The sequence below is a fragment of the Phytophthora sojae genome, assembly GCF_000149755.1.
Source record: "Phytophthora sojae unplaced genomic scaffold PHYSOscaffold_1, whole genome shotgun sequence".
Classification (NCBI taxonomy): Eukaryota; Oomycota; class Peronosporomycetes; order Peronosporales; family Peronosporaceae; genus Phytophthora; species Phytophthora sojae.
Window position 1 is genome coordinate 3,878,741 of NW_009258115.1, and position 11,402 is coordinate 3,890,142.

The following is an 11,402-nucleotide window of genomic DNA, read 5'->3' on the forward strand; positions in this document are numbered from 1 at the left end:
TTAGGTGTTGCGTTTGGTGTTTGCGTTTGTTTGTTGTTGGTCTTGATTGTGTGTTTGTTGGTGGCGATGGTGTTCAGCCTTCCCATATAGTCTAGGCGGTTAGGATAGCTGGCTCTCACCCAGCAGACCCGGGTTCGAGTCCCGGTGTGGGAACATCTTTTGCTCTTCTTTGCTGCTTCTCCACTCTTCTTTTCGCCGCTTTGGGCGTTCGTCACAGTCTCGGTGCCGTGCTGACCCGCTGCTACATCCCATCCACGGATCCAACCATGCTCGCACGACCAGGAGGTACTCGAGTCTGTCCGGCCATTGGTCGGCGCGTGCAGGCCTACTTGTCGGCGCCGGCGACCGTGCGGAAACGCGTGCGAGCGAGCAGCTCAATGAAGCCGCGAGAGAGCTGGTCGACCAGGCGAGCTGCGGTGCGAGGAGACGAACGCGACGCTCGGAGCTGCGTGCGATGCGAAGGAGGCGACCCCGTCGGTGGCTGGATCGGATGTGGGCAGTACGTGTCGAAATGGTCGGTCGATCAATGGTGGCGATAGGATGAACGCGCTCGCGTTGCGTGTGGCAGCGTGCGTAGGTGGTGCGTTTGGTGTTTGTGTTTGTGTTTGTTTGTTGTTGGTCTTGATTGTGTGTTTGTTGGTGGCGATGGTGTTCAGCCTTCCCATATAGTCTAGGCGGTTAGGATAGCTGGCTCTCACCCAGCAGACCCGGGTTCGAGTCCCGGTGTGGGAACATCTTTTGCTCTTCTTTGCTGCTTCTCCACTCTTCTTTTCGCCGCTTTGGGCGTTCGTCACAGTCTCGGTGCCGTGCTGACCCGCTGCTACATCCCATCCACGGATCCAACCATGCTCGCACGACCAGGAGGTACTCGAGTCTGTCCGGCCATTGGTCGGCGCGTGCAGGCCTACTTGTCGGCGCTGGCCACCGTGCGGAAACGCGTGCGAGCGAGCAGCTCAATGAAGCCGCGAGAGAGCTGGTCGACCAGGCGAGCTGCGGTGCGAGGAGACGAACGCGACGCTCGGAGCTGCGTGCGATGCGAAGGAGGCGACCCCGTCGGTGGCTGGATCGGATGTGGGCAGTACGTGTCGAAATGGTCGGTCGATCAATGGTGGCGATAGGATGAACGCGCTTGCGTTGCGTGTGGCAGCGTGCGTAGGTGGTGCGTTTGGTGTTTGTGTTTGTGTTTGTTTGTTGTTGGCCTTGATTGTGTGTTTGTTGGTGGCGATGGTGTTCAGCCTTCCCATATAGTCTAGGCGGTTAGGATAGCTGGCTCTCACCCAGCAGACCCGGGTTCGAGTCCCGGTGTGGGAACATCTTTTGCTCTTCTTTGCTGCTTCTCCACTCTTCTTTTCGCCGCTTTGGGCGTTCGTCACAGTCTCGGTGCCGTGCTGACCCGCTGCTACATCCCATCCACGGATCCAACCATGCTCGCACGACCAGGAGGTACTCGAGTCTGTCCGGCCATTGGTCGGCGCGTGCAGGCCTACTTGTCGGCGCTGGCCACCGTGCGGAAACGCGTGCGAGCGAGCAGCTCAATGAAGCCGCGAGAGAGCTGGTCGACCAGGCGAGCTGCGGTGCGAGCAGACGAACGCGACGCTCGGAGCTGCGTGCGATGCGAAGGAGGCGACCCCGTCGGTGGCTGGATCGGATGTGGGCAGTACGTGTCGAAATGGTCGGTCGATCAATGGTGGCGATAGGATGAACGCGCTCGCGTTGCGTGTGGCAGCGTGCGTAGGTGGTGCGTTTGGTGTTTGTGTTTGTGTTTGTTTGTTGTTGGCCTTGATTGTGTGTTTGTTGGTGGCGATGGTGTTCAGCCTTCCCATATAGTCTAGGCGGTTAGGATAGCTGGCTCTCACCCAGCAGACCCGGGTCGAGTCCCGGTGTGGGAACATCTTTTGCTCTTCTTTGCTGCTTCTCCACTCTTGTTTTCGCCGCTTTGGGCGTTCGTCACAGTCTCGGTGCCGTGCTGACCCGCTGCTACATCCCATCCACGGATCCAACCATGCTCGCACGACCAGGAGGTACTCGAGTCTGTCCGGCCATTGGTCGGCGCGTGCAGGCCTACTTGTCGGCGCTGGCCACCGTGCGGAAACGCGTGCGAGCGAGCAGCTCAATGAAGCCGCGAGAGAGCTGGTCGACCAGGCGAGCTGCGGTGCGAGCAGACGAACGCGACGCTCGGAGCTGCGTGCGATGCGAAGGAGGCGACCCCGTCGGTGGCTGGATCGGATGTGGGCAGTACGTGTCGAAATGGTCGGTCGATCAATGGTGGCGATAGGATGAACGCGCTTGCGTTGCGTGTGGCAGCGTGCGTAGGTGGTGCGTTTGGTGTTTGTGTTTGTGTTTGTTTGTTGTTGGTCTTGATTGTGTGTTTGTTGGTGGCGATGGTGTTCAGCCTTCCCATATAGTCTAGGCGGTTAGGATAGCTGGCTCTCACCCAGCAGACCCGGGTCGAGTCCCGGTGTGGGAACATCTTTTGCTCTTCTTTGCTGCTTCTCCACTCTTGTTTTCGCCGCTTTGGGCGTTCGTCACAGTCTCGGTGCCGTGCTGACCCGCTGCTACATCCCATCCACGGATCCAACCATGCTCGCACGACCAGGAGGTACTCGAGTCTGTCCGGCCATTGGTCGGCGCGTGCAGGCCTACTTGTCGGCGCTGGCCACCGTGCGGAAACGCGTGCGAGCGAGCAGCTCAATGAAGCCGCGAGAGAGCTGGTCGACCAGGCGAGCTGCGGTGCGAGCAGACGAACGCGACGCTCGGAGCTGCGTGCGATGCGAAGGAGGCGACCCCGTCGGTGGCTGGATCGGATGTGGGCAGTACGTGTCGAAATGGTCGGTCGATCAATGGTGGCGATAGGATGAACGCGCTCGCGTTGCGTGTGGCAGCGTGCGTAGGTGGTGCGTTTGGTGTTTGTGTTTGTGTTTGTTTGTTGTTGGTCTTGATTGTGTGTTTGTTGGTGGCGATGGTGTTCAGCCTTCCCATATAGTCTAGGCGGTTAGGATAGCTGGCTCTCACCCAGCAGACCCGGGTTCGAGTCCCGGTGTGGGAACATCTTTTGCTCTTCTTTGCTGCTTCTCCACTCTTGTTTTCGCCGCTTTGGGCGTTCGTCACAGTCTCGGTGCCGTGCTGACCCGCTGCTACATCCCATCCACGGATCCAACCATGCTCGCACGACCAGGAGGTACTCGAGTCTGTCCGGCCATTGGTCGGCGCGTGCAGGCCTACTTGTCGGCGCTGGCCACCGTGCGGAAACGCGTGCGAGCGAGCAGCTCAATGAAGCCGCGAGAGAGCTGGTCGACCAGGCGAGCTGCGGTGCGAGCAGACGAACGCGACGCTCGGAGCTGCGTGCGATGCGAAGGAGGCGACCCCGTCGGTGGCTGGATCGGATGTGGGCAGTACGTGTCGAAATGGTCGGTCGATCAATGGTGGCGATAGGATGAACGCGCTCGCGTTGCGTGTGGCAGCGTGCGTAGGTGGTGCGTTTGGTGTTTGTGTTTGTGTTTGTTTGTTGTTGGTCTTGATTGTGTGTTTGTTGGTGGCGATGGTGTTCAGCCTTCCCATATAGTCTAGGCGGTTAGGATAGCTGGCTCTCACCCAGCAGACCCGGGTTCGAGTCCCGGTGTGGGAACATCTTTTGCTCTTCTTTGCTGCTTCTCCACTCTTGTTTTCGCCGCTTTGGGCGTTCGTCACAGTCTCGGTGCCGTGCTGACCCGCTGCTACATCCCATCCACGGATCCAACCATGCTCGCACGACCAGGAGGTACTCGAGTCTGTCCGGCCATTGGTCGGCGCGTGCAGGCCTACTTGTCGGCGCTGGCCACCGTGCGGAAACGCGTGCGAGCGAGCAGCTCAATGAAGCCGCGAGAGAGCTGGTCGACCAGGCGAGCTGCGGTGCGAGCAGACGAACGCGACGCTCGGAGCTGCGTGCGATGCGAAGGAGGCGACCCCGTCGGTGGCTGGATCGGATGTGGGCAGTACGTGTCGAAATGGTCGGTCGATCAATGGTGGCGATAGGATGAACGCGCTCGCGTTGCGTGTGGCAGCGTGCGTAGGTGGTGCGTTTGGTGTTTGTGTTTGTGTTTGTGTTTGTTTGTTGTTGGTCTTGATTGTGTGTTTGTTGGTGGCGATGGTGTTCAGCCTTCCCATATAGTCTAGGCGGTTAGGATAGCTGGCTCTCACCCAGCAGACCCGGGTCGAGTCCCGGTGTGGGAACATCTTTTGCTCTTCTTTGCTGCTTCTCCACTCTTGTTTTCGCCGCTTTGGGCGTTCGTCACAGTCTCGGTGCCGTGCTGACCCGCTGCTACATCCCATCCACGGATCCAACCATGCTCGCACGACCAGGAGGTACTCGAGTCTGTCCGGCCATTGGTCGGCGCGTGCAGGCCTACTTGTCGGCGCTGGCGACCGTGCGGAAACGCGTGCGAGCGAGCAGCTCAATGAAGCCGCGAGAGAGCTGGTCGACCAGGCGAGCTGCGGTGCGAGCAGACGAACGCGACGCTCGGAGCTGCGTGCGATGCGAAGGAGGCGACCCGATCGGTGGCTGGATCGGATGTGGGCAGTACGTGTCGAAATGGTCGGTCGATCAATGGTGGCGATAGGATGAACGCGCTCGCGTTGCGTGTGGCAGCGTGCGTAGGTGGTGCGTTTGGTGTTTGTGTTTGTGTTTGTGTTTGTTTGTTGTTGGTCTTGATTGTGTGTTTGTTGGTGGCGATGGTGTTCAGCCTTCCCATATAGTCTAGGCGGTTAGGATAGCTGGCTCTCACCCAGCAGACCCGGGTCGAGTCCCGGTGTGGGAACATCTTTTGCTCTTCTTTGCTGCTTCTCCACTCTTGTTTTCGCCGCTTTGGGCGTTCGTCACAGTCTCGGTGCCGTGCTGACCCGCTGCTACATCCCATCCACGGATCCAACCATGCTCGCACGACCAGGAGGTACTCGAGTCTGTCCGGCCATTGGTCGGCGCGTGCAGGCCTACTTGTCGGCGCTGGCGACCGTGCGGAAACGCGTGCGAGCGAGCAGCTCAATGAAGCCGCGAGAGAGCTGGTCGACCAGGCGAGCTGCGGTGCGAGCAGACGAACGCGACGCTCGGAGCTGCGTGCGATGCGAAGGAGGCGACCCCGTCGGTGGCTGGATCGGATGTGGGCAGTACGTGTCGAAATGGTCGATCGATCAATGGTGGCGATAGGATGAACGCGCTCGCGTTGCGTGTGGCAGCGTGCGTAGGTGGTGCGTTTGGTGTTTGTGTTTGTTTGTTGTTGGCCTTGATTGTGTGTTTGTTGGTGGCGATGGTGTTCAGCCTTCCCATATAGTCTAGGCGGTTAGGATAGCTGGCTCTCACCCAGCAGACCCGGTTCGAGTCCCGGTGTGGGAACATCTTTTGCTCTTCTTTGCTGCTTCTCCACTCTTGTTTTCGCCGCTTTGGGCGTTCGTCACAGTCTCGGTGCCGTGCTGACCCGCTGCTACATCCCATCCACGGATCCAACCATGCTCGCACGACCAGGAGGTACTCGAGTCTGTCCGGCCATTGGTCGGCGCGTGCAGGCCTACTTGTCGGCGCTGGCGACCGTGCGGAAACGCGTGCGAGCGAGCAGCTCAATGAAGCCGCGAGAGAGCTGGTCGACCAGGCGAGCTGCGGTGCGAGCAGACGAACGCGACGCTCGGAGCTGCGTGCGATGCGAAGGAGGCGACCCGATCGGTGGCTGGATCGGATGTGGGCAGTACGTGTCGAAATGGTCGATCGATCAATGGTGGCGATAGGATGAACGCGCTCGCGTTGCGTGTGGTGCGTGCGTAGGTGGTGCGTTTGGTGTTTGTGTTTGTTTGTTGTTGGCCTTGATTGTGTGTTTGTTGGTGGCGATGGTGTTCAGCCTTCCCATATAGTCTAGGCGGTTAGGATAGCTGGCTCTCACCCAGCAGACCCGGTTCGAGTCCCGGTGTGGGAACATCTTTTGCTCTTCTTTGCTGCTTCTCCACTCTTCTTTTCGCCGCTTTGGGCGTTCGTCACAGTCTCGGTGCCGTGCTGACCCGCTGCTACATCCCATCCACGGATCCAACCATGCTCGCACGACCAGGAGGTACTCGAGTCTGTCCGGCCATTGGTCGGCGCGTGCAGGCCTACTTGTCGGCGCTGGCGACCGTGCGGAAACGCGTGCGAGCGAGCAGCTCAATGAAGCCGCGAGAGAGCTGGTCGACCAGGCGAGCTGCGGTGCGAGCAGACGAACGCGACGCTCGGAGCTGCGTGCGATGCGAAGGAGGCGACCCGATCGGTGGCTGGATCGGATGTGGGCAGTACGTGTCGAAATGGTCGATCGATCAATGGTGGCGATAGGATGAACGCGCTCGCGTTGCGTGTGGTGCGTGCGTAGGTGGTGCGTTTGGTGTTTGTGTTTGTTTGTTGTTGGCCTTGATTGTGTGTTTGTTGGTGGCGATGGTGTTCAGCCTTCCCATATAGTCTAGGCGGTTAGGATAGCTGGCTCTCACCCAGCAGACCCGGTTCGAGTCCCGGTGTGGGAACATCTTTTGCTCTTCTTTGCTGCTTCTCCACTCTTGTTTTCGCCGCTTTGGGCGTTCGTCACAGTCTCGGTGCCGTGCTGACCCGCTGCTACATCCCATCCACGGATCCAACCATGCTCGCACGACCAGGAGGTACTCGAGTCTGTCCGGCCATTGGTCGGCGCGTGCAGGCCTACTTGTCGGCGCTGGCGACCGTGCGGAAACGCGTGCGAGCGAGCAGCTCAATGAAGCCGCGAGAGAGCTGGTCGACCAGGCGAGCTGCGGTGCGAGCAGACGAACGCGACGCTCGGAGCTGCGTGCGATGCGAAGGAGGCGACCCGATCGGTGGCTGGATCGGATGTGGGCAGTACGTGTCGAAATGGTCGGTCGATCAATGGTGGCGATAGGATGAACGCGCTCGCGTTACGTGTGGCAGCGTGCGTAGGTGGTGCGTTTGGTGTTTGTGTTTGTGTTTGTGTTTGTTTGTTGTTGGCCTTGATTGTGTGTTTGTTGGTGGCGATGGTGTTCAGCCTTCCCATATAGTCTAGGCGGTTAGGATAGCTGGCTCTCACCCAGCAGACCCGGGTCGAGTCCCGGTGTGGGAACATCTTTTGCTCTTCTTTGCTGCTTCTCCACTCTTGTTTTCGCCGCTTTGGGCGTTCGTCACAGTCTCGGTGCCGTGCTGACCCGCTGCTACATCCCATCCACGGATCCAACCATGCTCGCACGACCAGGAGGTACTCGAGTCTGTCCGGCCATTGGTCGGCGCGTGCAGGCCTACTTGTCGGCGCTGGCCACCGTGCGGAAACGCGTGCGAGCGAGCAGCTCAATGAAGCCGCGAGAGAGCTGGTCGACCAGGCGAGCTGCGGTGCGAGCAGACGAACGCGACGCTCGGAGCTGCGTGCGATGCGAAGGAGGCGACCCGATCGGTGGCTGGATCGGATGTGGGCAGTACGTGTCGAAATGGTCGGTCGATCAATGGTGGCGATAGGATGAACGCGCTCGCGTTGCGTGTGGCAGCGTGCGTAGGTGGTGCGTTTGGTGTTTGTGTTTGTGTTTGTTTGTTGTTGGTCTTGATTGTGTGTTTGTTGGTGGCGATGGTGTTCAGCCTTCCCATATAGTCTAGGCGGTTAGGATAGCTGGCTCTCACCCAGCAGACCCGGTTCGAGTCCCGGTGTGGGAACATCTTTTGCTCTTCTTTGCTGCTTCTCCACTCTTCTTTTCGCCGCTTTGGGCGTTCGTCACAGTCTCGGTGCCGTGCTGACCCGCTGCTACATCCCATCCACGGATCCAACCATGCTCGCACGACCAGGAGGTACTCGAGTCTGTCCGGCCATTGGTCGGCGCGTGCAGGCCTACTTGTCGGCGCTGGCGACCGTGCGGAAACGCGTGCGAGCGAGCAGCTCAATGAAGCCGCGAGAGAGCTGGTCGACCAGGCGAGCTGCGGTGCGAGCAGACGAATGCGACGCTCGGAGCTGCGTGCAATGCGAAGGAGGCGACCCCGTCGGTGGCTGGATCGGATGTGGGCAGTACGTGTCGAAATGGTCGGTCGATCAATGGTGGCGATAGGATGAACGCGCTCGCGTTGCGTGTGGCAGCGTGCGTAGGTGGTGCGTTTGGTGTTTGTGTTTGTTTGTTGTTGGTCTTGATTGTGTGTTTGTTGGTGGCGATGGTGTTCAGCCTTCCCATATAGTCTAGGCGGTTAGGATAGCTGGCTCTCACCCAGCAGACCCGGGTTCGAGTCCCGGTGTGGGAACATCTTTTGCTCTTCTTTGCTGCTTCTCCATTCTTCTTTTCGCCGCTTTGGGCATTCGTCACAGTCTCGGTGCCGTGCTGACCCGCTGCTACATCCCATCCACGGATCCAGCCATGATAATCGCTCCCATTGGTTGGCGTGGATACCTTGTGTAATCTCTGTCGGCTCGTTTGTCTTCGACGGAACGGCACTCCACCAAACGTAAATGTAGCCTTGAAAAAGTGCAGGAGTGCACGTTTACTCACTTCTACTAAGCACTATTCGTAACCTTCCCTTCACACACCCAGTCAATACAAAATCATGGAGGCGACTACCTATTGAGTCAGAATATAGCATCTTTTGCCACTGTCTACAGCAGGCGATAGTCCTTAGACTGCTCTTACAGGACAAAATTTTAGCACAAACATAGAATATTACCGATTCGTATACAATATTGCCTATTCGTCCTAATCTAGGACAAGTTTACCTCACATGGGGTGGGTGGGATGGGGGGCAACAGTCAACCCAAACAAATATCAAGTCACCTTTAATACCTTTTCGAGCTCCCAAGTACCAAATCCACCACGGCAAAACATGATTTACTCGTCCTTTCTAGAATAAATCTAAGTGGGGTGTTCCTAGTAAATCAGGATAATACCGATTCACATCACTGCACTGCCCCCTAATGAACGAGCTGGGTTGTTGATAAGCTGCTGCATCTTAAGCGTCGTGCTTCATGCCCCGGGACTTCGTGACCGACGTTCCCAGGCTGTCATCGCGTGACTGGCTTGCGTGCTACGGCTGACACTGCGTCGAGCCGCACTCTACTTGGGCATGTCGCTTGTCCTTGCTTGTTCTCTTGTTGAAATCGCACACTTGCTCGGCGTACGACGCCTTCTTTGGCTTCTCCCTCGTGTGGGTAAAACCCTTCAGCCACGTCTTCTGCTTCAACGGGAACTTGTGCTCCCCACGGTGCGCTCTGCACCGCTCGATAGGCACCATCGTAGGTAGTGCTGGACCACCTGGTCACACAACCGCCCACTTGATCACTCCGCATGCCGTCATTCACTCCGCCGCGTAGCCTTGGATCCCCATCTTCGCCCACCACTCACCTCCTTTGCGGCGCCCCGAACAACACTCCGCGTGCGTCCGGCGGAAGTGGCCTGTTCCAGCCAGCTTCGCACGGGCGCCAGTACCGCGACTGGTCACTCTTGGGCTGGATCCGCCGCTCTTGCAGCGCTTGCGCTCTTGACTTCTTGCGTCGCGATCGCCACGCCCCCTCAGCCTCTTGCACCGCCGGCTCCGTGCTCAGCGCTGCACAGATCCTCTTTAAGCGGAAAAGACCCCCCCCCACCCCAGCCCACCGCGGGTCAGAGTGCATCTATCGACTGCAGGTGGCCACACGGATCGAAAGATCGAGGTGGTGACGAGTATGGAGCTGGATCTCAATGTACAAACAAAATTGAAAGATGTTGTATAATTTAGCGCTGGCTGTTTTCGTCTTGAGTTCGGCAACGGTCCGCTGCTGCGTGTTGCACCGATGTAAGTGCGCCTGAAACCCAATCCCCCCCCTCGCACGAGTACAGCCCCGGTGTTATTCTTCAAACGATCGGGCGTTCTTGGACCGTCACACGGCCAATCACCTTTCTCACGGTCTGACCTTCAAGAACCACAGAAGCCGGTGGGCTTCTGCTCGGAGGATTGTCCCGAAGCGAGAGCAAGACACGGATCTCACCGCAGGCCCCAGGATCACCATGCGAACGGAGCCCATGCCAGTGATCGATGTGGTGCTCGGAGAGCTCCAAGGGGCCTGCGTCTTCTTCGTGCTAGACTGGTTCAGGGGTTATTGACAGCTCTTTACACCCGGACTCGCAAAAAATCTATTCGTTCGTCAAGAATCGGGGCATCTACGCCCCTACGCGCGTTCCGACGGGTGCGACGGATGCTGTCGCCTTCTGTCAAGGCGTAGTGGAGGAAATATTTGGCGACCTGGTGGACAATGTTATTCTAGCGTGGCTCGACGACATCCTGGGCTTTGCTGCGGACGAGACGTCGCTGTTGGAGATTTTGGACCAGGTCCTGTCGCGTTGTGAGGAGTATATAATTAAAGTTGCACGCAAAAAAGTGTCAGCTGTTCACTACTGAGGTTAAGTAGTGTGGTCGAATCATCTCGGCGACAAGAGTCAAGAATTACCCCAGAACGCGTTCAGGGCCTCGTGGATATGCAGTTACCTCGGACAGTGGCCGAGTTACAGTAATGTGTGTCAATAATGAACGTGTAGGAACTAATTTCCTTGAAGATATAATAAACAGCGGGCTGGGAGGATCCCAACGCACGCGCAGCCAGTCGGGAACATGATGCTTCGGGTGGAGCGACTGGGAGGTGTCGCTGTCGGGTGTTCTTTGGTCGCGTCGACACGCGCGGGTCTTTTGTAGCCATCGGAGATGTCGCGACCATTCGCAACATCCTCGTGGCTGATGCTGGTGTCGAGGGCGGCGTCGTAGTCCAGACACTCGTGGCGCACACTCGTGAGCGATCGCGCTTACGAGCTTGTGGTCGTCGGTCCAGCTGTCCCCGTCGGAGACCAGCGCGAATGTGGCTTTGTACTCTTTCACGACGTCTGGGATGTCCTCCATCAGTCGGCTACGAGGCTCCCACGTGTCCTCCGCTGGCGGGTTCCCAAGCCAGCGGACTCGGTAGTACTTCTCCATCGCGGCCCTGCGTCGTCGTCGCACCTGTGACGATCCCGCGCCATCACGAGAGTCTGCCTCGGGATTCCGCCGCAGTTCGTGATCGACAATGCGCTCGGGGATCCAGCGCCGAGCGCCGGACGCGTCAATCAGCGGGGGTGGACCATCACGTTGAAAGGTCGGACACTGAAGTTGAAAAGTCGCGCCTGAACCGTCGTCCTGGAGCGTCGCCGGTTTCATTGGTTTCGTCGGTTTCGACGACTGTCGAGACGTCTCGATACTTCGGCTCGGCCGTGATATCGGTGCGGTTGGCTCGTGCGCGGACACGTCTTGCGTGGGGCGCCCGGACGCTCGTGAGCGCAGTGGCGTAGATTGCGCGTCAATCTCAGCAGGATTATCGCACTCACCCGAGGTTTCTGCGTCTCTCGACGGTGTCCGCATTCACCGATCGGGTAGGCACGCGATCGGGTTGTCGCTGCACAGCGATGTC

The 11,402-nt window shown here is 58.5% G+C and overlaps 1 protein-coding gene and 15 non-coding genes across 16 annotated transcripts; all 16 read left to right on the plus strand.

The window, feature by feature from the left end:
- The first annotated feature begins 80 nt into the window (after positions 1–80).
- PHYSODRAFT_t105 lies at positions 81–153 on the plus strand. Its single transcript has one exon. It is a non-coding gene; the product is annotated as a tRNA-Glu (tRNA).
- Positions 154–266: 113 nt separating this feature from the next.
- On the plus strand, positions 267–8,093 carry PHYSODRAFT_321367 (hypothetical protein; the record flags this gene model as incomplete). The annotated part of the gene is made up of 29 exons (XM_009516553.1): positions 267–347; positions 424–569; positions 797–926; positions 1,003–1,148; positions 1,376–1,505; positions 1,585–1,727; positions 1,954–2,083; positions 2,163–2,305; positions 2,532–2,661; positions 2,741–2,883; positions 3,111–3,240; positions 3,320–3,462; positions 3,690–3,819; positions 3,899–4,041; positions 4,274–4,403; positions 4,483–4,625; positions 4,858–4,987; positions 5,067–5,209; positions 5,430–5,559; positions 5,639–5,784; positions 6,001–6,130; positions 6,210–6,355; positions 6,572–6,701; positions 6,781–6,923; positions 7,156–7,285; positions 7,365–7,507; positions 7,734–7,863; positions 7,943–8,008; positions 8,085–8,093. 29 exons carry the CDS (start codon positions 267–269, stop codon positions 8,091–8,093), a joined length of 3,717 nt encoding a protein of 1,238 aa, XP_009514848.1.
- PHYSODRAFT_t106 lies at positions 660–732 on the plus strand. The gene has a single exon. It is a non-coding gene; the product is annotated as a tRNA-Glu (tRNA).
- PHYSODRAFT_t107 lies at positions 1,239–1,311 on the plus strand. Its single transcript has one exon. It is a non-coding gene; the product is annotated as a tRNA-Glu (tRNA).
- PHYSODRAFT_t108 lies at positions 1,818–1,889 on the plus strand. Its single transcript has one exon. It is a non-coding gene; the product is annotated as a tRNA-Glu (tRNA).
- On the plus strand, positions 2,396–2,467 carry PHYSODRAFT_t109. Its single transcript has one exon. It is a non-coding gene; the product is annotated as a tRNA-Glu (tRNA).
- On the plus strand, positions 2,974–3,046 carry PHYSODRAFT_t110. Its single transcript has one exon. It is a non-coding gene; the product is annotated as a tRNA-Glu (tRNA).
- PHYSODRAFT_t111 lies at positions 3,553–3,625 on the plus strand. Its single transcript has one exon. It is a non-coding gene; the product is annotated as a tRNA-Glu (tRNA).
- On the plus strand, positions 4,138–4,209 carry PHYSODRAFT_t112. The gene has a single exon. It is a non-coding gene; the product is annotated as a tRNA-Glu (tRNA).
- On the plus strand, positions 4,722–4,793 carry PHYSODRAFT_t113. Its single transcript has one exon. It is a non-coding gene; the product is annotated as a tRNA-Glu (tRNA).
- PHYSODRAFT_t114 lies at positions 5,294–5,365 on the plus strand. Its single transcript has one exon. It is a non-coding gene; the product is annotated as a tRNA-Glu (tRNA).
- PHYSODRAFT_t115 lies at positions 5,865–5,936 on the plus strand. The gene has a single exon. It is a non-coding gene; the product is annotated as a tRNA-Glu (tRNA).
- PHYSODRAFT_t116 lies at positions 6,436–6,507 on the plus strand. The gene has a single exon. It is a non-coding gene; the product is annotated as a tRNA-Glu (tRNA).
- PHYSODRAFT_t117 lies at positions 7,020–7,091 on the plus strand. Its single transcript has one exon. It is a non-coding gene; the product is annotated as a tRNA-Glu (tRNA).
- On the plus strand, positions 7,598–7,669 carry PHYSODRAFT_t118. The gene has a single exon. It is a non-coding gene; the product is annotated as a tRNA-Glu (tRNA).
- A 76-nt stretch (positions 8,094–8,169) lies between the features above and the next one.
- On the plus strand, positions 8,170–8,242 carry PHYSODRAFT_t119. The gene has a single exon. It is a non-coding gene; the product is annotated as a tRNA-Glu (tRNA).
- The last annotated feature ends 3,160 nt before the right edge of the window (positions 8,243–11,402 follow it).